This window comes from Budorcas taxicolor, chromosome 19 (assembly GCF_023091745.1).
Source record: "Budorcas taxicolor isolate Tak-1 chromosome 19, Takin1.1, whole genome shotgun sequence".
Taxonomy (NCBI): domain Eukaryota; kingdom Metazoa; phylum Chordata; class Mammalia; order Artiodactyla; family Bovidae; genus Budorcas; species Budorcas taxicolor.
In genome coordinates, this window is record NC_068928.1 from 13,894,099 (window position 1) to 13,921,649 (window position 27,551).

General features: G+C 50.6%; 1 protein-coding gene across 1 annotated transcript in view; it reads right to left on the minus strand.

The window, feature by feature from the left end:
- HNF1B (HNF1 homeobox B) overlaps positions 1 to 27,137 on the minus strand; it is a 62,033-nt gene extending 34,896 nt beyond the window's left edge. Inside the window, exons 1-4 of the mRNA XM_052657749.1 lie at positions 26,794 to 27,137; positions 21,979 to 22,178; positions 17,050 to 17,314; positions 14,741 to 14,976 (exon numbers count right to left, since the gene is read on the minus strand). Coding sequence (XP_052513709.1) covers positions 14,741 to 14,976; positions 17,050 to 17,314; positions 21,979 to 22,178; positions 26,794 to 27,137 — 1,045 coding nt within the window. The remainder of the gene's footprint in view (positions 1 to 14,740; positions 14,977 to 17,049; positions 17,315 to 21,978; positions 22,179 to 26,793) is intronic.
- Positions 27,138 to 27,551: the final 414 nt, after the last annotated feature.

The following is a 27,551-nucleotide window of genomic DNA, read 5'->3' on the forward strand; positions in this document are numbered from 1 at the left end:
GCAGCAACTTCACGTTGGAAGGTGCGAAATGGGGGTGCTGAGGAGTAAGTATGACACAGAAGCTGCTTCTTTTCCCACTGGAGACCCCAGACAGTGCTTTATCCAGAGTGGAAAGAGCCAGTGGGATGCCTGTGGGGAGCCTACCGATTCCCCACTTCCTTTTTTTAAAAAAAACTTTTTATTTTATATTGGAGTATGGCCGATTAACAAGGTTGTGACAGTCTTGGGTGGACAGTGAAGGGAATCAGTCATACATATACTTGTATCCATCTCCTCTAGACTCCCGATCCCATCCAGGCTGCCACATAACATTAAGCAGTACTCCTGGTGCTAGACAGTAGGTCCTCGCTGGTTATCTATTTCAGATATAGCAGTGTGTCCATGTTCCGACCTCCCTAACTATCCCTCCCTCCCCCATCCTTCCCATCCTTCCCTACCTCTTGAGGCCTAAGCATATACAAGGGGCCTTTAACAGCGTGGGAATAGGCACCTCTGTTAACATGGGCTGACCATTTCTAAAGGGTTTAGGCTGCTGGCAGGAACCCCAAATTTAGTCTTGCCATGTTAGAATGCAGTTTTAGGCCCTTGGGTTAATGTGGGGGTCAGGAGGATCAATTACTGGGGATTTACCACGGCAACCTGGGTAACTCAAACGACTTTTTCTCCAGAGGAGTCTAAGGAAAAACTAAGAAGGGTTAACGATGGACATCGTTAGGCCTAAAGGCTGTGGGGGCAGACAGAGGCCTGCTGCAGTCTGGCTCCTGGGGTTTCCTTTCTGAGAGGCTGCCTTTGCTGGCAGGGTAATGGGGCTGCAACAAAGGCCCCCTCAGCTGGGCTGACGGGGAGAATCATGACGCTCCTGGTGAAGTGGGAATGGGGAGGGCCATAAAGTCATCAGCAGGCTGAGCCACTGGGTGTCCACATAAAAGTGAGGGCCCATAAACAGAATCTGTATTGTGACTGAAGGGCTAATAAAGCTGCCTTAGAAGAGAGAGGTTTTCCACTGCGACCTATTCATACGCAGGACCCTACTGGGAGGTGATACCCGAGAAGAAGATCCTTGGAGGCCTGGCAAGTGTCAGAATTGCCTCATTATGGGACGCTTGCCCGGCCAGACCCCAGCCTCTTTCTCGCTGCCGTGGAGGGCAGCTCCAGCATCACTGTCATCATCATCACCATCATCAGCGACAGACAGCCCCGGATCACCCGGCAGGCTCGCGGAGGCTGGACCAGGGAGCAGCAGGTGTTGGGCACTGAGGCCACAGAACGTGGACGATCACTGGCTCCCACTGACCGGGAGCACCAGCAATGTGCTTAGGGAGCACCCCGAGACCTGATAGCTACCTGGTTTCCTTACTGTCTCTCCAGATGACTGGTAGGCAGTAAGTCCCATCCCTTTTCTAGACCTCAGTAGCTCAACAGAAACTCAGAAAGAGTGATTCTTGCTCTTTTCTTGCCCCAAGGGATGCTGGTAAGAGATGATAAAGGAAAGTAATCTAGGGTGAAGTACGTCGGACAGAGAAAGACACATATCCTATGATATCACTTATATGTAGAATCTTTAAAAAAAAAAAAAAAAGAGTACAAATGAACTTACCTACAAACCAGAAACAGAGTTACAGATGTAGACAACAAACTTATAGTCACCAGGGGTGGGAGGGAGGGATAAACCAGGAGATTGGGACTGACAAATACACCCGACTATATATAGAACAGATAACCAATAAAGACCTACCGTGTAGCACAGGGAACTCCGCTCAGTACTCTGTAATGGCCTAAGTGGGAAAAGAATCTACAAAAATGAATAGATGTGTATCCGCCTGCAAGGCAGGAGACCTGAGTTTGATCCCTGGGTCGGGAAGATCCCCTGGAGAAGGGAAAGGCTACCCACTCCAGTACTCTGGCCTGGAGAATTCCATGGACTCTATAGTCCATGGGGTCGCAAAGAGTTGGACACGACTGAGCGACTTTCACTTTCACTCTTTCATGTATATATAACTGATTCACTTTGCTGTACGCCTGAAACTAACACATTATAAATCAACTATACTCCAATACAAATTTTTTGAAAAAGGAAGTCATCTAGTAGAACTAAACTGAACTAGTAATCCAAGCTAGTACACCAAACCAGGAGAAGCTAAATTAGTAGAACTTAAGGGAGAAAGAATAATAACTCGTTCTTTGAAAACTTCCTGGTAGTGTTTACCAGTGAGTGATTTTTTTTGGTGAACTGTATACTTTAGTTAAGCAGTATTCATGGAGGTGGAGCTGAATGACATCGTTTCTAGAAAAGGGAGAATATGCTTTATATAATGATATGTACATACATTATGAATAGAATGAAAGTAATTTCACGTTCAGCTTGAAAGTGAATAAGAGACTTATAAAGCAGGGCATTTATGTATGAGGCTTTTGGGTAGGAAGCTCTCTGGAAGAGACACTGTCAGTCCACAAACACATGGAAGGTATACTATGTGACAGGCACGAGGCTGTGGGCTGGAAACTCAGTGGTGAAAAAACGCCAACTGGGGCTTAGATGTCAGCACAGCCCACGTTTCTCTCACTTGGCATGCATGTTAAGCTCAGCATCTGTCTCTCTCCCTCCTGGGTGAGCTGGAGTTTTAGCGGGTTTGGGGACGACCTTGTTCATGGTGAGAGTAAGACTTATTCAGCTTGTTTCTCTGTCTTTGACAGGTAGGAATGCAAACCCTACTCTCCACCTGGAAATAGGAGTCTCAAAAAAGAAGGAGGAAAAGGCTCATTTCTGTTTCCATCCCTAAGACATCCCGAGATAAATTAAGCTCCTATTTTGTATCCACCATGTGAACTGATGTTTCACAAATGGGAGATGCTGTCCAGAGGTTTTCCATCCTTGCTAAGCAAGGACTCACTGGGCCTCACGGCCAGCCCGATCCAACAGGTGCCAACTGCGAAGATGCCCCCGGTAGCGGGCAGGGCCAGAAGGCCTGGGCAGGCACGCTGCCACTCAAAGGCCCTGAAAGTGTTAATTCTCAGCAGTTATAGGTGTCTCGTTTATACCCATTATAAATCTGTTTATTGTGACTGGCCCCACCCAATCTGCTGGAGCTGTAAAGCTCTAATGGTCCCTAATAAAGGTGGAAAGCACACAGTTCCTGAAATGGGGAAGGAGAAAGGGAGCGAGGGTGACCAGGAGGGAGAGAGGCAGATATGAGCTTAACAATAAAATATCACAATGGCCAAACTCCCTCTGCAGCTTCAAACAGCAGAGCCCCGGAGCCCCAGTCTCCAAATAATAACCTGTCAGAGCTGAAAGGTCTCCTCGACCAGAATCTCTGAGATGTTAAGCGATTGGCCCAAGGTCACCCCTGCTCCTCAGTGCCTCGGGGCTCCTGGATCCTAGTCTAGGGCCCTCAGACCAGCTCTCTCACCTCTTCTACTTCAACAGGAGACCTTCAGGACTGCCTCCACCCCCTTTAGACTCCAGCCTTGTCCCATCTAGCCTGTGATGTCCAGCCCTGACTATCCATCCACATCTCTTAGGGAGTTGTTGAAACCTCCCCTGCCTGTCTGCTTACTCCGTATTCTGACTCTAAAAGGAGTTGATGGGGGTCAGCGCGTGTTTTCAGTTGTTTAGTTGTGTCCGACTCTTTGCGACCCCATGGCCTGCAGCCCACCAGACTCCTCTGTTCATGGGGTTTTCCAGGCAAGAAAGCTGGAGTGGGATGAAATGGCTTTCCTCCTCCAGGGCTCACCCAGGGATCGAACCCATGTCTCCTGCATCTCCTGCATTGGCAGGCAGATTCTTTACCATTGAGCCATCTGGGAAGCCCCACAGACATAGGTACTTTTATAATAATAAGCTCCCCAGACTTTGATGTGGCCTGGGAAGCAGATCTGAGAACCACAGATCTTGTCAATACTTGAGTTTCATTCTTCCTGATGTCTCAAATGACTAGCAGGGTTCATGAAAAGGGAAACTCTTCCAGGGTGAAACTGCAAACCACAGCCTTGTCCAGAACTCAGGGAAAACCAAAGCTCTTCCTCTGTCTTGACGCCCTGAGGGTACCTGAGTCAACCCAATAACTCTTTCCGGGTCAAGCACCGTGTGGGGGTGCTGGATGCATTTTATCATGTTTAAGCCTCACATGATAGCCTGAAGGAGATATATATTATGACCCCCGTTTAACAAATGAAGAAACCAAGGCTCAGAGAGGCTAAGTCACACATTCGAGGTCAGATGGCTAGAGAGTGACTGAGTCACAATTCAAGCCCAAGCTTGTTTGGGGTACTACACCTTGCTACCCAGACACACCCCTCTGAGCACGGTCCTGACAAGGGCCTGCCTGTGACCAGCTCGCCTGGGGGATGTGGGCTTCCCTTAGAAAAGTCATTAAACACTACAGAGCGTCTGCGTGCACAGTGTGTCTCCAGTTTGGCAGGGACACGAAGTGTACCCGTCCTGAGAAATCTCTCGACTACCCGAGAGCACTGCAGAGACTGAGCCTTGCTGGTCAAGCTCCTCCATGGCTGAACTCACACAGGTGTGGTTTGGACAGGGCTGCTGAAGCCAGACCGGAGGGTGCTAGGGAGGCGTCTTAAAGCAGATGGCTCAGGTAGAGGAACGTCGCTTCTAGAAATGCAGCCCTCAGGAGTATCTGAGGTTTCCGGCGTTCACTGCGGGAACTGCGTCCACCCAACCCCTTCTTATTGCTCTTTGGCCTGAAGTTTGGGGAGCTTCCTTCCTAAGAACAAAGGTCATGAAGCTTCTCAGATTTGGCCTCCACCAGGAAAGCACCACACCCCTTCTAAATGGCAGGTTTCCAGGGCTAATAACCAACAAGCAAGGGTACTCACATCTTCCATTAAAGGAAAGGAATACCTTATTAGGTGGAGGAAATTCAGGGTCATCTTATGTACCTGACCTTTTGCCACATGGTCGTGACCCCCCTGTACCCCATGGCCATCCATGGTTCTTCCCAGCTTTCTCTCACTGTTTAGGATCAGTCCACTGAAACCTATGGCAATGGATGTGTTCTCAGTCACTCAGTCATGTACATCCAACTCTTTGTGACGCCATGGACTGTAACCCACCAGGCTCCTCTGTCCATGGGATTTTCCAGGCAAGAATACTGGAGTGGGTTGTCTGTCATTTCCTCCTCCAGGGAATCTTCCTGACCCAGGGATCGAACCCTGTCTCCTGCACGGCAGGTAGATGCTTTACTGCTGAGTCATTGGAGAAGCCCATGGTGCTGCAAACGCCCTATGGCTATCACAGAGCAGTCCTTCCTGGAAGTAGGAAAGCCTTCCTCAGACCCAATTACTCCAAGAAGTCAGCCTGAGTCTGCCGCAAACACCAAGATGATTATCTAGTAAAACTACGCAAATTGTCTCAAAATCAAGATCAAAAGATAAGAGGAACAGAAGGAAAGAGGAATAACCCAAACCACTAAGCTCTGCAAGGACTGCTAATAGGTACCATTTATGAGAGCCTGCTACATCCTGGGTGCTTTACATATATTATCTCATTTAATCCTTTGGCATCTGCATGAGTTCAGTTCAGTTCAGTTCAGTCACTCAGTCGTGTCTGATTCTTTGCAACCTGATGAACTGCAGCACGCCAGGCCTCCCTGTCCATCACCAGCTCCCAGAGTTCACTCAAACTCACGTCCACCGAGTCGGTGATGTCATCCAGCCATCTCCTCCTCTGTCGTCCCCTTCTCCTCCTGCCCTCAATCCCTCCCAGCATCAGAGTCTTTTCCAATGAGTCAACTCTTCGCATGAGGTGGCCAAAGTACTGGAGTTTCAGCTTTAGCATCATTCCTTCCAAAGAACACCTAGACTGATCTCCTTTAGGATGGACTTGTTGGATCTCCTTGCAGTCCAAGGGACTCCCAAGAGTCTTCAACACCACACTTCAAGAGCATCAATTCTTCGGTGCTCAGCGTTCTTCACAGTCCAACTCTCACATTCATACATGACCACTGGAAAAACCATAGCCTTGACTAGACGGACCTTTGTTGGCAAAGTAATGTCTCTACTTTTGAATATGCTCTCTAGGTTGGTCATAACTTTCCTTCCAAAGAGTAAGTGTCTTTTAACTTCATGGCTGCAGTCACCATCTGTGTGAGTGGATGCCCCCATTTTACACATTGAGAAACTGAGACTTAGAGATCCCAGATACTTGTCCAGGGTCACACAGCTGATGCGTGGCCAAGTTGAGGTTGCAATCCGGGTTGGCCTCCATAGCTCATGAGTCTGTTGCTATGCCCACTAAATTTATAGCAGCATCTCCTGAGAGTATCTTTTTTGTTGTTGTTCAGTCACTCAGTTGTGTTCGACTCTGAGACCCCACGGACGGTGGCACACCAGGCTTCCCTGTCCTTCACTATCTCCTAGAATCTGCTCAAACTCATGTCCATTGAGTCAATGATGCTATTCAAAACCATCTCATCCTCTGTCGTTCCCTTCTCCTCCTGCCTTCAATCTTTCCCAGCATCAGGGTCTTTTCCAATGAGTCCGTTTTTAGCATCAGGTGGCCAAAGTATTGGAGTTTCAGCTTCAAGATCAGTCCTTCCAATGAATATTCAGGACTGATCTCCTTTAGGATGGACTGGTTGGATCTCCTTGCAGTCCAAGGGACTGTCAAGAGTCTTCTCTAGCACCACAGTCCGAAGGCATCAATTCTTCTGCACTCAGCCTTCTTTACTGCCCAGCTCTCATATCTGTACATAACTACTGGAAAAAACCGTAGCCTGGAGTATCTTTAGCATGTATTAAATGTCAGTGTTGTTGATAGTCAGGCATCTATGGCACAGCCAGGCACTTGGGTTTTTAGAAGTCCTCCAGCTGATTCTAAGGTGCGGTGAGATTTAGGAACCATTGTCCTAGAACATAGGTGGGCAAACAGTGGTCTGCAGGGCAAAGCGGCCTGTTTTTGTGTGAACTATGAGCTCCGAATGGTTTTTATATCCTTAAATGGTTTTTAAAAAGAAAAAAAGAGTATTCTGTGATACACAAAAATCATAGGAAATTAACATGTTAATCCCCACCACAGCCATGTGCATTTGTTCACACCTGGTCCCTGGTTGCTTTTGGTTTCCAAAGGCGGAGCTGAGCCACTGTGACTGAGACAGTATGGCCTGGAAAGCCTAAAACAGTCACCATCTGGCTCTTGACAGAAAGTTTGCCAAGCTCAACACTAGAGTTGCTTTTTGAGGGGCTGCGCCGGGTCTTCGCTGCTACAGGTGGGCCTTCTCTGGCTGCAGCGAGTGGGGCTCCTCTCTAGCTGTGCTACGTGGGCTTCCGGTTGCGGTGGCTTCTCTTATTGTGGTACATGGGCTCTAGGTATGCAGGCTCTAGGTACATGGGCTTCAGTAGTTGCAGTATGTGGGCTCAATAGTTGGGGTGCACGGGCTTAGTTGCTCCGAAGCATCTGGGATCTCCCTTGACCAGGGATCAAATCTGTGTCCCCTGTATTGACAAGCAGACTCTTAACCACTGGACCACCAGGGAAGTTCTGTAGCAGAGTTCTTATGAACAGCTAGGATGATAACCAGGATTGAATGTGTTTGACTTTATTTTGCGGCTAGATTTTAAATATATGTACATACATTATGGTATATACATATCTATGCTTTTTTCCCTTCCCCATTCCTGTTTGATATTGTGGTTTCCTATCAAGCTGCTGCTGCTGCTGCTAAGTCGCTTCAGTCGTGTCCGACTCTGTGCGACCCCGTGGACTGCAGCCCACCAGGCTCCTCCGTCCATGGGATTTTCCAGGCAAGCAGTTAGCTTCAAACCTTGCACAGCTCCCTGCCTCTCTCTTTCTGCACCCTTGGTGGTTAATTCTCTCCCAGTTCTTGTCAGTTTCCATCAAACCTTTAACAAACAGACTCCAAGGACACTTCTCCCATAACCTGCAGGCGGGGGCAATGTGCTTGCAGGCAGCTTCCTTCCACCTTAGGACCCCACGGGAGGCAGCAAGGAGCCCTTGAATTCCTAAGGGTCCTTCAGGGGGATTAGGCAGGCAGGTAGGGCTGCTTCAGAGATAGGACTCCAGTGTCTGCTCGGCCCCTTTGTGACAAGGCTGGAGCCCCACTGGCCTGGGCAGCCGGGCTTCTTTGTATGCAGACCAGGGCTGGCCCGCTATCAGGGGGAGGCTGCCAGCAGAATGCTCTGAAGGCTGGGCCTTTTAATCTCATTAATATCCTGATTGTCTTCCCCAATCTAGTGGCAGCCGATGGGGTGGTACCCACAAGATAAAATGACCTTTGAATTCAACAGATAAAATGGCAGTCAGATAAAGTCCCTACAAGGAGAACACTGGAGCCCTGCCACCCCGAAACTCCACATCTCTATAAACATGTTTTCTAAAATAGCAGACGACTCAAGGCAGGGTTTACTTCTCTTCTGAACGAAAAGAAGCTTCTACTGAGGGACAATGGGGCTTCTTTACTATGGGGAGTCTTGCTGCTGCGGAGATGAATATTTTTACAACTGCCCTCATAAACCCCCTCAGCTTGTCTGCTGCTCAGGGAGTGGGTGGGACTCCAGAGGTGAGCCGAGGTGCTTGCACTGTCTCCAAAGCCCCATTAAGTTGTTAAGGCATTTAGTGCCCCAGACAGTGCCGACTGCAAGGGCAGTTCAAATCCCCACCCAGATGGGGATGGGGTGATAGAAGAGGGGGCTTTGATTTCTCCCCTGGGCAAGGCACAGAATCCACCTTGGTCAGGGGCAACCGTTGCAGGGGTGGGGGTGGGATAAGGCGGGGAAGTCGCAAAATAGCCAGACTGGGAGACCCCACCCTTAAAGCCCCTTTGTCATTCAAAGAGGAATAGTAAGAATGTGGGAGAAGGAACTGTGGGAGGATCCCGTGTGTGTTGATTTCCATGCTTGAAAGTGCTTAGCATCTGCGTAATGCAAAGAGAAAGTCAGGGGAATCCGTTCAAAACCAGTCTCTGCCGCTTATGAACTCTATGTGCATGCAAGCTCAGTCACTCAGTCGTGTTCCACTCTCTGCAATCCCATGGACTTTAGTCCGTCAGGCTCCTCTGTCCACGGGATTCTCCAGGCAAGAATACTGGAGTGGGTTACCATTTCATCTTTCAGGAGATTTTTCCCCATCCAGGGATTGAACCTGTGTCTCCTACGTCTCCTGAACTGCAGGCAGATTCTTTATCACTGAGCCACTGGGGAAGTTAGACAAAATACTTGCATTCTAAACACCTCACCTTCTTTGATTATAAAATAGGGTAAGGATATAGACAGTGTCTATCCTATGAAGTTGTGAGGATTAAATAAGATGATGTAAATATCAGCCCAGGGGCTGGTATCCAGGAAGGGCTCAATCAGCATTAGCTGATTATTCAAAGTTACTCACAACCCTGCAACTGGGCACTTTTGAGATTTCCTTGGATTCTGTAGATTCCACTGTCAGGGAAAGTCAGAGTGACCACATGGATGTCCTGACCCAGGATCTGGTTAGTCTAAGACCCAGGGTTAGATTTCTGCAGGCAAGTTAGAAGGAGATGTAACAGGGGATGAGGGGGAGGCAGGAGGCAGGATTCTCTGGTTCTCCAGCTCTGATCTGACCATGGTGGGGCGGGGAGCGGGACAAGGACCGCCCCTGGGCTAGGAGAGGGAGGAATAGCATTTGCAGGGAGGGAGGAGGAAGGAGACACAGAAATACACGTCTCTATAATAGCAGTGGCCCACCGGCTTAGTTGCCCCACGGCATGTGGGATCTTCCCAGATCAGGGATCGAACCCATGTCTCCTACGTTGGCAGGTGGCTTCTTTACCACTGAGCCACCAGGGAACTATTGAGCCTGTGCTCTGAAGCCTGGGAGTCGCAACTACTCAAGCCTGTGCATCCAGAGATGCCCTTGCGCCACAACTAGAGAGTAGCTCCTGCTTGCCTTAATCAGAGAAACCCCACACAGCAACAAAGACCCAGCACAGCCAAAAATAAAGACGCAAAATGATAATGAAACAACAACACAAAAGAAAGACACATCTCCTCTTGGGTAAAGAGGCTTTGGGGCTCAGGGCATCTATCCTGCGAGGCTTCTTCTCGCCTCTGGAACTCCCTTTATTTCCAGGAGAATGAGCCTCTACCTCCTTGCAAGGTGATACAGGAGGTCAGGTGTTGGGTGAGTGAAGGCTGATGGAGACCTCTGCCCCTCCCTGGCTCTTGCAAGGAGGCCAGGAGACCTTGCTGGAGGCAGCTGGGCGAGTTTGCCACAGTCAGGAGCAGAGGGGACAGTATGCAAGGCCACCAGAGATGATGTAGCCGATCCCAGGGCTTGAGCCAAGGCTGGCCCAGCTTCCATCCCAGGCCAACTTCCTCCTCCTCCTCGGGCGGATCAATACAGGCACCAGTCTCCAACCAGTCCGCTTCCTCGCCACAGCCCTGCTCTCTGACCTTTGGGGGGCCTTTCCCTTGATTCTGCTCCAGAATGGAGGTCGGGGCCATCACTCCGGGCCTGCTCAATGGCCTCAGAATGGGCTGTCACAGGGCCTATAACCGGGGACAGCTCCTGCTGGCGAGAGCTGGGATGGGGGGCTGCAGATAAAGGCCTTCCCGGCTGAAGATAAATGGCTGCTGGCAGCCGGCTACAGTAACTCCAGGCCCCCAAGCAGAGCAAACAAAGGGTGCCCCTGTGACGCTCCCTGGAAAGATGAAGGCCCATCAGCGGCAGCCAGGCTTGCTCAAAGCCCCAACTTAATTGTCAATTAAGCATGCATGAGGGAGACAAAGCCATGACAACGCTGGGCTGCATGCTGGCGCGTGATTGTAAAGCTGGGAGGGGCGACGCTGAAAACAGCTGATTCTGCTGACCGTGTGCTTGCAGGGCACCTTGTAACCAATCGGCCGCTGACAGAGGCAAAGGGCTCCTCCTGCCACCCCTATTGTGCCGGACATTCCAGGGCCAGGGTCACACTGTGGTCACCGTGGGCAAGTGGGGCCACAGCGCTGTCAGCGTGGCCCCGAGGGCGGGGGCTCAGGTACAGAAGAGATGCTCTCCTCCCCAGGGAGAAGGGTCAAGGGAAGATGTGTCTCGAGGCGCCTCCTGTCCTCCTGGCTCGGGAATTGGGGTTTGGAGGGGAAAGAGGGGAGAAGGTGGGGGCTTGGGGATGGGGACTTTGTCTCCCCAGCTCAGCCCTAGAAGTTGGGAGTCTGCAGTCTGGATGTTCGCTTCTCCTTGGCCACTGTAGAGCTCTTTTCTGCATCCAGGTATGTTTGGGGCTTGGTTAGAGACCATACCTTGGTTGCAGGGACCATGACGGGAAGTAAGTATATCATGAGAAGTGCAGACCAAACCTTCCCTGAGTGCTGGGCTTCAGCCTGACATCTGGGTGGCCCCAGGCACACTTCCTAGGAGACGGTCACAGCCCATGTGCTGCCCACCCTGGGAGCTGATGACGGGGACACCTCCTGGGGTGTAGCATCCTGCACCCCAGCCTCAGGGCCAGAACATGTCACTGTCTCTTATCAATAAGGCCCCAATGTGTGAAACGGAAAAGGAAATAGATTCCTGCTGTCTGTCACAAAAGAGGCTTGCTCCTTGGCAGAAAAAGCTACGACCAACCTAGATAGCATATTAAAAACCAGAGACATTATTTTGCCGACAAAGGTCCTATACTCAAAGCTATGGTTTTTCCAGTAGTCATGTATGGGTGTGAGAGTTGGACTACAAAGAAAGCTGAACATCAATTCTAAAGAAGAATTGCTGCTTTTGAACTGTGGTGTTCGAGAAGACTCTTGAGAGTCCTTGGACTGCAAAGAGATCCAATCAGTCCATCCTAAAGGAAATCAGTCCTGAATATTCATTGGAAGGACTGATGCTGAAGCTGAAACTCCAATACCTTGGCCACCTGATGCGAAGAACTGACTCATTGGAAAAGACCCTGATGCTGGGAAAGATTGAAGGCAGGAGGAGAAGGGGATGACAGAGGATGAGATGGTTGGAAGGCATCACTGACTTGATGGACATGAGTTTGAGCAAGCTCTGTGAGTTGGTGGTGGACAGGGAAGCCTGGTGTGCTGCAGTCCATGGGGTCACAGAGTTGGACACGACTGAGCGACTGAACTGAACTGAACTGACTCTTGCCATGACCACTTGTTTAGCTTTCTGTGATGACGATAAAGTGAAAGTGAAAGTGAAGTCGCTCAGTCGTGTCCGACTCTTTGCGACCCCATAGACTGTAGCCCACCAGGCTCCTCTGTCCATGAGATTTTTCCAGGCAATAGTGCTGGAGTGGATTGCCATTTCCTTCTCCAGGGGATCTTCCCAACCCAGGGCTTGAACCCGGGTCTCCCGCATTGTAGACAGGCGCTTTACCGTCTGAGCCACCAGGGAAGTCCGGTAATGATAACGGTGACAGTCATTATGGTTCGGGCTTTCCTGGTGGTTCAGTGATAAAGAATCCTCCTGCCAGTGCAGGAGATGTGGGTTCGATCCCTGGGTTGGGAAGATGCCCTGGAGAAGGAAATGGCAACCCACTCCAGTATTCTTGCCTGGGAAATTCCATGAACAGAGGAGCCTGGCGGGCTACAGTCCATGGGGTCGCAAAAGAGTCAGACACAACAGCAACTAAACAACACCAGACAACGGTTATGGTTTACTGGGAAAGACGATGCTCATAGTCTCTCATGGAATTCTCACGTGGACCCCAGGTGGTAGGTACCCTATCTCCATTTCACAGACAGGAAACCCAGACTCAGAGAAGTTCTATGAACTGGCCACGCTGCAGGTTATGAGGGTTAGAACCAGGATTCAAAACTAAGTCCAGAGAATCAGTCCCTAGTGGGTGTGGACCATCTTGATGAACTGAGTTAAAATTCAGGGAGAGAGAAAGGTAGGCACTAAAAACATACAGTGGCCCATAATTATCGTTCCATAAATAGCTCCTCCCTACAAAGGGGCACAAAACTCTCAAAGATAAACTTGATCCCCGGCAGTTCTCCACGCCAGCCTCCCAACTAGCCCGGAAGCCCCCAGGGGCAGGGACGCACGCGTGTCTTACTCATCACTAGCTTGGTGCCCGCACTCAGCGTGTGTCTGTGCTGTAGGAAGGTACAGGGTGGGATTCTATAGCCCTGGGTTCTTGACCTTGTTCCACTACCATCACTTTGGGGAACTCTGCAAAGTTACTACCTTTTTCTGGGCCTCAATTTCCTTCTTCCAAGTGCCTCCCAGTTCTAACATTCCCTGATACATAACACGGTCTCAACTTCCAAGGACTCCGGAGAATCCACTTCCAGGGGGACGTGCCTTCTGAGACCGATCGATCGGCGGTGTCTTGGGGTGTTTCCCGGCCCCCTGCCCAGGCCCTGGTACCTGCTCTGGCCCCTCCAGCCCCGCCTCTCTGGGTCTCCTGTCACTATACAGAATGCCTAAGCCGACGACCCCGTGGTGACCTCACCACAACCCCAGCTTGTCAGCAAGCCACTGGGCCTTTGTTTGGCTTGCAGGCTCCCTGACTTTGGTGTGGAGATCACAGGTCCCAGCACAATGGCCATTGTCTTCTCAATAACGCCCCTTGCCCCAGCCACGCCCCCCGCAGCTCTCAGCTCCAGCTCTGTGGATTACCACCGCAGAGGGGCTGCGTTACTTTGCCGTCGGGCCAGTGTTCATCTGCAGGCTTCGCTGCCTCTCAGGAGTGACCCCAACTTTCTTCCTATGTGGCTGAACCCTTCACTTCAGTGGCAACAGCACCCAGAAAAGCGCCCCTCCCTGGCCCAGGCTTCACACTGGACAGAGACCCCCGAGGAGGTCATGCCTGCAGTGTGGGGGGTGGGAGTGTAGTGTGGAATGGATGCTTGTAGATGGTCCAGGTGGGGACTCTGAGCCAGTGCCCCTGGCATTCAGGTCAGCTCCCTGGTCTCAGGCCTCTCCCAGCAGAAGGGCAACCAGCCGGCGAGGGCACAGAGCAGTTTAGAACCATCTCCGGAGTTGGAAGTGGCGCTCGGCTCCTTCTGCAAACCCCTCCCCGAGCAGGCAGTACACTGTACCACGCTCTGTCTACACCAACCTCAGCAAACTCATCACACTAAGAAGAAGCCAGCTTTGCCGGAAGGACCCACGCGGCCCTCAGCACATGGAGGTGCTCTCCCACCAGGAAGGAAGGTGTGGGATTCTGTCCCGACAAGCCCACGCCCCAGAACAGGGGCATCCTCACCCAGGCCGGGTGAGGCCTGGCACACACAGCACACAGTAGGTACTCAGCCGATTTTGACCAACTCATCACTGCCAAGGTTTCATGTGACCAACCCTACCCTAACTCTGGCAGCACACAGACATCCCCAGGCAGAGGGGTCCTTGCCCAGAGGCCCCTGGACTCCTCCTGCTGCAGCTGGAGAGCCCTGGGGATGCACATGAACGGGCGACCCCTCTGCCGGCGGTGCGGACCCAGGACACCGACAAGACAGGCTGCTCCATCTCATCCGGTGGCGGCCCTGATCTGCTGGGTCAGCAGCCACACACACACACACACACACACACACACACACACACACACACACACAAGAAAAGAGCCTGGAGAAGAATGGGGAGCAGGGCTCCCTGGAGGCCGAGCAAAGATGCAGAGGAAACCTGACCACGGCTGCATGCAGCTCTCATGAGAACATTTCAGCAGCAGAAGGAAGTCAGCCCTAGGACCATCCCAAAGCATGTCCTCTTCTGAGACACCATGAGACCCCTCGGGGAGAAGCCGGAAGGTCGGGTTGCCGAGCGGTGGGGCTGGGCCCTGCTTACCTGGCAGCTTGTTTGGAGGGGAGGTGCTGGGTTGGTGGTGGGGGGAGCCGTGGGAGAGCAGGGTGTTCAGGCCGTGCGTCTGGCTGGAGCTGTAGGCGTCCATGGCCAGCTTCTGCCGGAACGCCTCCTCCTTCCTGCGGTTTGCGAACCAGTTGTAGACGCGGACCTCAGTGACCAGGTTGGAGCCCAGGCCGTGGGCTTTGGAGGGGGAGACACCTCGCTGCAAACATTCTGCCCTGAGAACAGGAGAGAGGGGAGACGGTAAGGGAGGATGGTCGGTGGGGAGGCCCCCTGGCAATTGGCCCCAGGTACATGACAGCGGGGGGGGGCTTCCCTGGTGGCTTAGTGGTTAAAGAATCCGCCTGTCATATAGGAGACTCAGGTTCGATCTCTGGGTCAGGAAGATCCCCGGGAGAAGGGAATGACAAGTCACTCTAGTATTCTTGCCTGGGAAATCCCACGGACAGAGGAGCCTAGGGAGGTACACACAGTCCGTGGGGTCACAAAGAGCTGGACACGAGTGAGTGACTGAGCTCACATGCATACTCTCATGGAGGGGGGTGGGTGCTGGCACGCAGTGTGAAGCGGCCAAGGATAGAGTATGGGAAGCCTGAGGAATGGCCAGCCTGGGTAGTTATCTGATGAGATGGCTGGATGGCTGGAGCAGGGTAGAACCCAGGTTCTGAGCAGGCTCACTGCCCCAGAAGTCTGGGGCTTAGCCTTTGGTGTGGCTTCTGAACAAGAGAGGAAGGTGAGGGGCAGACATCTCAGGAGGAAGGTCCAGGTGAGCCTCCTGACACCATATGTGACTATTTTCCTGTCCTACAAAAGACCATTTCCTTTGCTGGCGTAGTCTGAGCCCCTCCATAGCCCTCTGAAATGACTTCTGGTCTTCCAGAGTTTGGACACCCCGCAAGGGTGCCATGAAGCCAGATTCCACACAATAGGAATCCCTTCCAAAAGGCAGGCTGGGTGAGGTATGAATGAGGACACAGCAGAGACAGCTGGTCTCCAGCCATCATTGCTGAGGAAACCCCAGGGCCAGGCGTGAGGGAGATTCTTAGACACCACTGGATACTGGGGGTCTTCCCTCTCATCGGGGGGGGGGGGGGGGTGGGTGGGGGTGGGCAGAACACAGCTGAGGACTCTGTGACACATCTGGGAAGATGGTTTCACCTCCCCAGGTGCCTGCCAGACTTCCCCAGCTGCATCAGCTCCCTGCCAGAGCTGGTCCAGCCCAGAGACAGAGAGAACCCATAGGTCTTAGCCAAAGCAAAGAGCAGAGTTTTTAAAAAGTGAAGGTTGGAATCAGAGAAGATGGGGCAGGAATGAAGCTAAAGGATATCTAGAGGATTTTCTAATAGTTTTCTTTAAAATGTGACAGCCTGGGTGGGAGGGGAGTCTGGGGGAGAATGGATACACGTATGTATGTATGGCTGAGTCCCTTCACTGTTTACCTGAAACCATCACAATGTTATTTGTTAATCGGCTATACCCCAATACAAAATAAAAGCTTAAAAAAAATGCCATGTCATTAAAAACAAATGAACTCTACAAAACCATCTCTAATCAGTGTGGGCAGAGTGGAGGAAATTCTGCCCAATTCTTGCTGTCTTGCTAAGTTTCCCTTTGAACCAACATTTGGTCTAGTCCAAAGACAGTCTGTGGCTGAGGAATAGCTTTCCCTCGGTCTGTAGGGGGTCAAATGCATGGCTCTCCGTCACTGGCATATTTTAGACCATCATTCTCCATCATTCCCTGGGATAACAGCTCACAGGGCTATGCCACAGAAAGACATCCCCTGGTTAACAATCAGTTCAGTAAAGTGAAGTGCGTTTCTTGACTGCAGGACTTCTCAGAGCCTTTAATATAGGAATGCACATTGTGACTCGCTAAGAGAAAGTATACAGATGATGGTCCTCAGACTGATTTATTAATGACTTGAAATGAGGGTTCTGCGGGACACACTTTGGGAAAGCCTGATTTGGCCACATTTAGATGGTAAGTGGGCTTCCCTGGTGGCTCAGACGGTAACGAATCTGCCTGCAATGTGGGAGACCTGGGTTCAATCCCTGGGTGGGGAAGATCCCCTGGAGGAGGGCATGGCAACCCACTCCAATGTTCTTGCCTGGAGAATCCCCATGGACAGAGGAGCCTGGCGGGCTCAGTCCATAGGGTGGCAAAGAGTCGGACATGACTGAGCGACTCGGCACAGCACCACTAGCGTCTCAACATTCCAGGACCGAGGGGATGGAGCTCAGGTCCCTGTGCTCGCCTGCCTGCTCTGGGGGAGCTTCTGGTGGCGTTACCTGTTGCACTCCTCCACTAAGGCCTCCCTCTCTTCCTTGCTGGGGTTCTTTTGCCGGTCGTAGGCCTGGTACAAGATTTGCTGGGACGCGGGCCCCCATTTGAACCGGTTGCGACGCATCTTCTTGTTGGTGGGCTCAGAGCAGGCGTCATCGGACTGCCCAGGCCCCTGGCTCTGTTGACTGAACTCTGGAAAGAGAAACAGCAGCTGATCCTGACTGCTTTTGTCTGTCAAATTTCCAGAACTCTGGACTGTTTGGTTGAATTCTGAAAAGAGAAAGGAGTAGATTTGATAGGGTCTGTAGCCTTCACTCAGCAGATCAGACAGACAGACAGACAGATCAATGGACAAAAATACCTTTATGTCTCTCCCCTGAGCTTTGGGGTCTGCTGTTAACTATAGGTGGGAATACAGAGGTGGGGGCAGGCTCATCCCAGGCCCCTCACTGCCCATTTCTGTTGGCTCCACCAAAACCAACCCCTTTCCTTTCTTTGGAGGAGCTCAAACGTGGCTGACCATTGTTCTCAGGAAAATTTATTATTATTATTATTTCATTGGCTCACTGGCTCTCAGACATGAAGCAACACTCTGAATCCTGAAGTCTTGTGTTTTGATGTCAAGGAGATGAGTTCCACCAAGTCTCAGGTCTAGAGGGAAAAATGTTAAAAGGTACAGTTTGCACTTAGACAAAATGTTCAGAGGCTGAAAATAGCTCTCTCCACTCATAGATCCTAGGGATCCACATTATGTTATGCTCTTTGAAAAACCCCAAACCGCAAACCTTTTGACTACTGCTTTGAAATAAATATAACTGAACCTTTGTATTGGAAAAATAAGCAGCAGCTCTTTAGAGCTCATCATCTCAAAGGCAAAGGGGTGTGTGTGTGTGTGTGTGTGTGTGTGTGTGTGTGTGTACAGGGTTCCATTTATGAGGGGAACAGCCCAACAGGGAAAGGTCTTACACACCTGCCCACACATTTGAAAGATGGGAAGTGCAAGAGATGGCAAACACAGGACTTTCTTAAGAATGGTGTTTTAAGAATTGGAGACAAGTAAATATAGATGGTATGGAGCCCCCTGACAGTCCAGTTCCCAGGACCCAGGCATACCATGACCCTCAATATATTTTGATTGAATGAATGAAAGATGACAAATCACTCAGTGGTGGTCCCCTAGCCTCTGTGGCTGCAATGAGATTTGAAATTCACTTATGGAAGAGGCAGCCTCCTTGTTTTCTTCCTTACATCTGCATGAAGCAGAGCTCATCATGGTATCAACTCCGTTTTACAGATGAATAAGCAGAGAGGCCAAGCACCCTGCTGAGCAAGGACCCATAACAGATTCATTTCCTAACTCCTGGTCCCCATGTTCTGGACCTTGATGTTTTTCTTTCTCGGTTCCTGGAGTCATCCCTGCATGTCTCAGAAAACTCTCAAGGTCCAAAGTCAGGCCACAGCTTGAATCCTGTGCATAATACCCTACCGTGCGGCCTTCCACCTACCTACCTCTAGCAATAGGGAACTTGCCAAGATCTAAAGATCCGTTTCCATTTTGGCCCATCAGGTAGTGGTGGGTCCCTAAAAAGCCTAGACCCTCGATACAAGTAGTGCTGGCCTGCGTTTAACTAGTTGTTGATCAGCTGACTTAACGAGCTGTGTCCTTGGTAGACAGACAGAGCATGCCACTGGAACCTTTGATTGGAGCCCCATCCACTTTGGAAGATTCTCAGGCCGCTTTGGGCTCTGTTTTCACTGGTTCCCAATAATTCCTTTAGATACCTGAGAGTATCTCTGCCATATCTACTAGCAGGAAGTCACCGACTCCATGGGATAATGAGGGTCCCAGGCAAGTTATGCAATTCCTGGTCCCTTAGTTTCTCTGCCTGTGGAATGGGCCTGGTGAGGACTTAAGGGCCCTAAAGAGTCTTTTAGAACATACGCCCCTGGTCAGGATGATGGTGATGACAATGACGATCATCCAAATTCCCAGGGAAGTTCTACTTTTCAAAGCGCTTTTACAATTCCCGTATTATTTGGTCTTCACGGCAGCCATCTAAGTGCAGGGAGTTTGGGACAATCAGAGGGAGAGAAGGAAGCCCCCTGCTCAGTGGATGTCTGTCTCAGTGTCTCCTCTCCTCCCTGTGGTCCTGTGGAGTTGTCATGCATAACAGCCCAAGCCACTATGGATAATCACAAGGACCCAGGATCAATACAAGGTTCCTCATTTGATGTGAAGAGATAACCTGTCATCACAGTGAACATGTAATGAACCATTTCTACAGTGAGGTTATTATACAAAGTCCTCCAAATGTATCCCTTCAACTAACTCTCACACCTCTCTAAGGAAGAATTGCTATCTCCGTTTTACAGATGACGAAACTTGAGGTTCAGACCGATTAGAGGCAGGGGCAGGAGCCAGGATGTGAACCTAGCCTGTAGACACTGAACTCACAACCCTTGATGGTGATGCCCCATATACATCACCTCTCACTAAAAACAAACCCAAAGCACACACCCAGAAAACCTTCCAACTGGCCTTGGATGGAGGTAACAGAACCTACCCCTGAAGTTCTGCCTGTGGTGGGTGTGAGACACACTCGCAGCTGCCCACAGAGTAGGGGCTGCCTCTGGCTGTTGGCTGCCCTTTTTGAAGAACCAGACTCCCACACATTCTCCACCCACCACCAACTCTCCCCTGCTTCCTTCCAGATTAATGGCAGGAGGGCAGGGGGTGGTACACAGAAAATGTTTGTTGCCCATAAAAATTAAATTGGAGAAGATGGCATCAGTAACCTCTTTATAGGCTCAAGAGCCAGTCTGGACAAGGAGATTCTATCTGTGAAGATAGGCTCATGAATATTACCATTTATTACTTTTAGCTTCTTATTAATATTTGTTATCATGCCTTTTTTATTCTCCCGATTCTCTCTTACTACTTGCCACTTGTTACTTGTCCACTTGTCTCCTTCTTTTATTCATCTCTCTTCGTATTTTTTATCCAGGGCTAGTATATCTTGTATTTAACCTTCAAGAATTGGTTCAAATGACACCTCCTCCAGGAAGCCCTCCATGATGTCTCTAGGCAATTTAGCAACTCCTCTGGCTGTCCCTTGTGTACACTTTTATAACAGCTCTTAGAAAGCTGTCATTATTTATTCAAACATCTCATCTTCTTCACGAGGTTGTAAGTCCCTGGAGAAAAGAACCTGTGTATCTCACAGCCCAGCAAGTACTTGGCACCTCATAGATGCCCATATAATATTTACAGAATGAAGGGATGCTTCTTAAGCTTTCTGTTTCATGGGACTTTAAAACAATAATAACAATAATTGAAAAATCCTTTACAGAGATGGTCATACATTTTTGCAAAATGTCATTCTCAAGCATCTTGAGAACCTTTCTGGGACTTCTATCTTTTAGAAGTTTTTGGTTGATCTTTCCTGCCTCCATCTTTCTGAGGGAAATCTCAGAGAACACAGAGAGGCAACTCAAATGGGAGGTGATGCCTGAAGCTTGGATTGGAGTCAAAGCGCGTCCCAAGGGTTCCCTGGCCTTTGGAGACTACAGCTTCTGAAAATTTTTCTTGGGCTTTACAGGAATTACAGAGAGTTGCTTCATGTCAGACACACAAATTCTTAAAGACATAGTCACCATGGATGGTGGATCACCCCAGAGTGTAAAAGGGGCCTCTTCCTCTCAGTAGCAAAGAGCTCTCACTGTGCTTCTTATAACCTACTTATCTAACCACCAGGGAAGCTCCAACTTATCTAATGCTACAAGCAAAAGGGCAAATCACTGCAATATAAGGTGAACCCCTAGCCCTTTCCTTGCATTTTGAAGGCCTTTCCAGCCCATGGACATTGAGACAATAAATACTGAAACCATCACTTCAGGGCAGTGTGTGACAGAAAACAAGAGTGATTTTTAGAAGTAGTCCTCTAGTAAGATGGGAAACACTCAGCCCAGAAAGTGGTGGAAACTCATATCTTAACAAAGACAGAGAAGCCCACAGCCCAAGGGAGAGTATGTGGGAAGAGCAAAAACTTACATAAAATTTTCCTAGAAAAAGGGCTGGATTGAAATAATCCAAATATAATGTAAAAGTACAATTTTCCTAAAATAAAAACACTAGGTCACTGATACTTTTATCATTCAAATGCAGTTCAAACTTCCCTAGCCTTCCAAACAAAAGTCTCTCAGGGTTATTGTGTGGAAGAAATCTTGGGACAGAAAGGAAATTTTGGAAAGACAATGGGAAGGATAAGAATTCATCACTCAGAGTTGCAGATGCAGATGGTTTTACTGAGTCCTGCCTTAGCCAGAAGCAGATTCCTCCTCTGACAGCCTCACCAACTGGGGTCTCAAAGCTCTACCAATTTTGGTAAATGTGAGTAAGCTTCTTAAGTTGCTTCAGAACTCAGTTGTACACCCCGCCCCTCATCCTCCCAAACAACAGGGTCAAGTTCCTAACATATCTACCTGTACGAATGCCTTCTATTTTTTATACTCTTCAAGAGAGAAGGAAAATAACAATAGTAGTGATCGATATTATTGATTGCTACTAAATGTCTTCCTTGGGAAGTCTGATCCAGCGAGAAGATGCTTGGCTTACTTTGGGTTCAATATTCTGCTGTTACCTACTTGGTTTCAGAGAGAAAGATGTTGGAAGCAGGGACCAAAATATTCAAGGTGTGCTACACACACGGATGGGCTTGTCAAATCAACTGGCTGGGGACTAGGGCATCTTGGGAGAAGAAAACGACATAAGCCAACTCATTGCAGGGCAGTCAAATCCACCTGACAGCTACCTTATATTTGCCAAGTGCCACGCAGACCTTGTTGATGAGAAGGAAACTGAGGCATCCCACAGGGGTCAGAGTTAGGGCAAAGGTCAGTCTTGGCTGGGGCAGAGGCAGGTTGAAAGCACTTACGTCGGAGGATCTCCCGCTGCTTTCGGACGTACCAGGTGTACAGGGCGGCGCGCTTCTGGGTCTTCATGGGGGTGCCTTTGTTGAGATGCTGGGAGAGGTGCGATTGGTTCAGGCCGGTGACGTCCACCACTTCCCTTTGAGGGATATTATGCTGTTGCATGTAGCCCTTGATCATTTTGGCAGCCCTCCACGGGTCCTCGCTAGGCAGATTAAGCAGAGGGTTAGGATGCTGGTGGAAGAGGTCGGGGACAAATATCCTCTTTCTAGAGGTTTTACTTAAACTCTGTGCAAAACTCTGACCTTCCCCTATTTCTCTTCCTGCCCAAGTGACATCCTGGGGAGAGAGGCGAGGCCGAAATAGAGCCTGGACAAAAGAGGGGAGAAAAGCTCCCATATAGTGTACTCCATTTCTTTCAACTGAGATCGGGAGGATAAAGAGGAAGATGATTTCCTTGCTTCAGTAATAGGAAAGCAAGCCCAGCACTCTCCCTCTCTGGAAGCAGAAAGAAAAGTTCCTGGGTGTTTCTTTTTGTTTTACGTTTTTGTTTATTTTGCTTTCCTTCACTTTCCTGGAATGTGAGAGATTTGAAAGGAAGAGGCACACCAGAGAGCAGGGGTGTCATTCGCTTGTAACTAGGTTGGTTGATCCCCACAATAGGTGGCAGCATCTCCAGATTCACCTGGACTTCTCCCACATCACCTCCCTTTGGGATGGGCGTCTCCGCTTCTTGCGTATAAAATGGCAGTAAAACATAAGTGACCACCTCTGGAGAAGCAAGGAGGACATCTTAGCCAAATGTGAAAGTTTTCAGAGGTTCAGAAAACTTTTAAGAAACGATGTTCCTCCCCTGGGGGGCTGAGGAATCACTGCACTGACGCGAGGCAAATAAAATTAAATCAAAAAATTCTTCACAGCCCCGCCTCCCAAATAAGACCACACAGACAGACGGATAATTTCAATTTCTGAATAAGATGTGAGTGATTCCAAATGCCACTTTCTTTCTGTGTATTCTTACTTTATTTCTTACTTATTCTTACTGTGTATATTTCTTTCATGTATTCTTACATGTCTCCTCGGATAGGGTAAGAGTGTCTGGAAGTTAATCTTTCTCATAAATTTCCAAGGTTGGGGTAAGAACTTAAACTTTTCGTTTAAGTTCATTTCATTCATAAACACAGGTAATAAAAAAAAACTTCTTTAGAACAATGTATTAGTGCCTCTGAATTTATTCCAAATGTTTTCAACTTTGCCAATATCTCTTCTTGCTTATTGAATAGGTAGCTTAAAAGTGAGCAATCTAATTGAAAACAAAAATTAAGAGAAGAGTGCACAATATAGAACAAAGATATTCATGAAGCAACATATCCATATGTATTATTTGTTTAAGGCAGCTACATCATTAACTTAAAACACCCCAGCATCCCCTTATGGTATGTTGATGTATATAATAGCCTGATAAAGCATGAAAAAAATGAAGGGAATAATTAGGTTCAGAGGTAACAATAAGCAAAATTTCAGAGGGCAAAACAGAGGGCAAAAAACCAGATACAGTTGAAGATGAAATAAGTGATTTATTTCTAGATGATGTCTATGTCAACTAAAATCACATTTGTGTCATGAATTTTTTTAACCTAGTAATTAAACAGATTTTTGTAAGCATTTGAAAAATTGGGATTATTTTAGCAAGTCTTTGATATTAAATTTATGAGAACACAAGTTTTGATAGAGATGTTTTTGATAAATGCAAACTCAAAATTACATATAGCTTAATATCTCAAGTATTTATAAAGGTACTTCCAAGTAATACGATATTTAAGTAAAAACAGGAACAAAAAATGAGGAACTGCGTCCATTTCAAATATGGATAATTCACCTTGAGTAAGAGGAAAGTAATGTAACATTTTGAACATGCCCGTGTAAACATCAGCACTCATTGTAAAAGTTTATTTCTGCTAAATACTTGTACAGTATTTTTAGGGTAAAAAAACAGCTTCAACAGATACCAACAACAGCTTCAAAAGTTAGAAAAAGTATTTGGGTTTTTAAAGGTAATGCTGCTTCGACAGATTCTTTAACATTTTTGATTTTGTTTAAATTTTTTACTAGTATTTATTTTTTGTGTTTAAGAAACCTAACTGAAATAGTGTAATGTTCTGAGAGCAAATAATTCCGTGGAAAAAGTGAATTAGCTTAACGACTGGAAAGGTTTAAAACAAAAAACAAAAGGCCAGGGAAACTATATAAACGATAGCAAATGTTTCAGCCCGCATTAAAGACCAGAGCTGGGGATAAGATGGCGTAGTTACACCTTTATAGCTCTGACCACAGAATTCTCATGGATTCACCGGGAAGGGCCCCAAGAGTCGGTTGCGTTTTGAAATTTAAAAATACAGCCAGTGATCTGGGGTTCGCAACCCCGGTAAACACACGGATCGGGAGAAGGGCGCCCGGCTTTGTCCTCAGGGCGCAGGTGTCAAGCGCCCGACCTCGGCGCCCGCCTGCTCGGCCCAGCACGCTCCTTTCCAAACAATGCCACGAACCGAGAGGCCCTGGACCCCGGCTCCGATCGCCGCGATTTCTTCTTTAAGAAGCCTCCACCGGGGCTTCTCGGGAGCAACCAGCTTTCCAACTTCTCACCGCGCGCGCCAGCCTAGAACCCGGGCCGGAACCGGCAGCGCGCAGCCCTGACCCGCTTTCCTCGTCTCCCTCTTCTTGGAGATGGAAAGAGCAGCCAGCCGCTCCCCAAAGTGACTTGTCCTGTTCTTTTCTTTCCGCCTTAGCGGAGCAGGGTGGACCAAAAGGGGAGTGCGCGCCTCTGGCGTGTAGCAGCCAACTGCGCCGTGACCTGGGGACCGCTAGCGATTTCTTGAAAAATTACTTTAATCAAGTCTGACCACTCCTGAAGGTGGGGGAGGGAAGTTAGCAGCCGCTGGGGAAAGGAGGAGAAACCTTAGGGCCTGTCCTGTGTGTTCCCCACCCCCGCCCCCGGTGGGGGTCTTGGGCCCCCTAGCCTGGCTCTCCGCCCCCTGGAGCCCGGAGCTCTGCGCAGCGAAGAGCGCTGAGGTCCGGAGCCCAGGGCCGGGCCTGGCTCTGTGCCCGCCCGGCCTGCGGTGTCGGCGACCTCCGGGGCAGCCCGGGTCAGGCGCGGGGCGCGGGGCGGCGCGGGGCTCTCCTGGGAGGGCCGGGCAGCCCGGTGCGTGTGTGCTGAGAGCCGCGAACAGCCCCGCGCGGCCGCTTTCTGCTTTCCTTCCCTCTCGAAGCCGCGTTTACAACTTCACCAATGAATAACCCGCCTCTCCGTTCAACCTAATCACGACTTTTTGTGTATCTTTCTGTTGATGATTTATAGAAATAAATTAATAACACCCTAACTCCACGTGCTTCAGTTTATATTACATCTCTGCCACGTCTAACCCGGCGCGGGGCTGGGTGTCGAGGGACGCCCCAGGTTCTTCTTCCAAAACCCCGCTGGAAGGCGGGTGCCTGCGGCCAGGCGGATGGGCCTAGGCCCCGCGGGCCCCGGTGCGGGGCGGCCGGACCTCGGCGGTTCCTCCCGGCCCGGGGTCAATCTCCGGCCCGCCCTGGCGCCCCAGCCGCTCTCTTCTGACCCGTCTCACCTTCCTGCACCCCTAGCCCGGGCCGGGGAGAAACCGCCGCCAAGGGGGCAACCGCTAGGCAAGAAAGAACCTCAAACCCTACGAACTAACTGTAGCAACAGACTTTCGGGAAGTTAGAAAAAAAAAAAAATCTAGAAATTCCCCTGATTGTTTTGCTAGAGAGTAAGCCGCCGGGTCCCCAGGTAGCAAATTCAAATGCAAGGTCATATCGCATCCCAAACGGCCACTGCGGGCGGGTGACCCGGGTTGCCCCGGTCCCGGGCGCGACTCCGGCCCTGGCCTTGCCTGGGGACTGCGGCGCTGCAGGGTCCGAGGCCAAGCGAGGGTCTCGGTCCCAGAGTAGCCTGGCTGGGAGCGACAGTAACAAGCTGTCAAAGCCCTAGGCCGCTCAGAAGGGCTTAGCAAACCACCCGGGGCCGGGAGACAGACCTCTGGGCAACCGGCCTGCCTGGATTCCCCGGGGATGCCGGGGTGTCAGCGGCGAGATCCGGGAACGCCCTCCTTTCTCCCACCAAATCCACGGCGAACTGGAGGCTTGAACGCACTGATCCCTCGCTTGCTAGAGACGCGGTTTCATTGCCCCTTGCGAGTCCACTCCAACCCGACAACGTGCAAGCATTTCCTTTCTCAGATCCAAACGGGCTTTGGGGATCCCGGATAACCTCGGGGGCTTGCGCGGGCGCTGCTGACGAGAGCGCCCATCGGAGAAGGCGACCCCCAGATCCCAGCCCCGGAGCCGCCGGTCCCTCTGCAGAGAGCCGCAGGACGCGGCTCCCCAGGCCGGTTCCGCAGATGCGGCTCCCTGGGAGAACTGCTTGTGGCCTAGGGTTCCTGAGGGCCCGGAGCCTCGGCACTGGGGAATCGCCGAGGTTTCACTGCGCCCATTCGCACCTTTGGCCGCGTGGGCAAGGGCTCTGCAAGCTCGGTTCTCCCAGGCCGAACCCAAACACAGCCGGGAGGGACCCGCCAGTCCCGGGCGCTGGGTTGGGCAGGAATTCACGAAGTTTCGGGGCTCGGGCCGTCCGATTGAGGGGCTGGGAGGGGTCCAGGTGTTGGAAGAGAAGCGGAGCGCCCCCCGGGGACTTCTCTGGTGGGAACCAGGCTTGGCAACAGCAGACGGGAGCCGTGTGGCTCAGCCACGGGGCCCGGGGCTCCGGGTGTTCAGGTGCACCCCTCCGCACCTCGGCCCGCGCCTACCTGAGCATCCGGTCCACCTCCGCCCGCTGCTCCGCCGCCTCCTCGGTGTTGAGCGCTTGCAGCTCCTTGAGGATGGGAGGGGTGTCATAGTCGTCCCCGTCTTCGGAGCCCTCGTCTCCGGACAGGCGGCCCTTGGCGTGGCCGTTCGTCAGAGTATGGAAGACCGGCTTGGTGTCCGGCTCGGCCCCGCTCCCAGGGGACAGGGGCAGCGTCTCCAGCTTCACCCCGAAACTCGGGGACGGCAGCAACTCTTCCAAGGCCTGGATCAACACCTCCTTGGTGACCCCGGAGCTCAGCAGGGCGCTCAGGAGTTCTTGCTGGAGCGACGTGAGCTTGGACACCATTTTCCAAGGACAGAGAAAGAAGGGGGTGAGGGGGCGGGCGGGTGGGTGCGAGAGAGGGTGGAGGGGAGTTTCACAAGCTAACCCCAAGTCCAGGAACCCCCCCACCCTTCAGCCTCCAGACACCTGTTACTCCCCGGGGTCCCGGAGTCTCCTCCGAGAGGAGTCAGAAAACTTCTAACTTGCCATGATCGCCACCATTAGGCCATATAAGATATGCAAATTAGCGGGGAGGGCCCGGCTTTCGGCAAGATGCAAATGGTCGGGGGGGGGGGCGCGGGGGAGGGGAACAGAGAGAGTGAGAGTGAGACAGGAAGACCCGAGAGCCCGAGGCCCGAGCCGGGAGCCGGGACGCTGGGATCCAGGGTGTTCACGCCGGGGGGCTGAAGAGATTCGTGTACCGCTTCCGTGTATCAG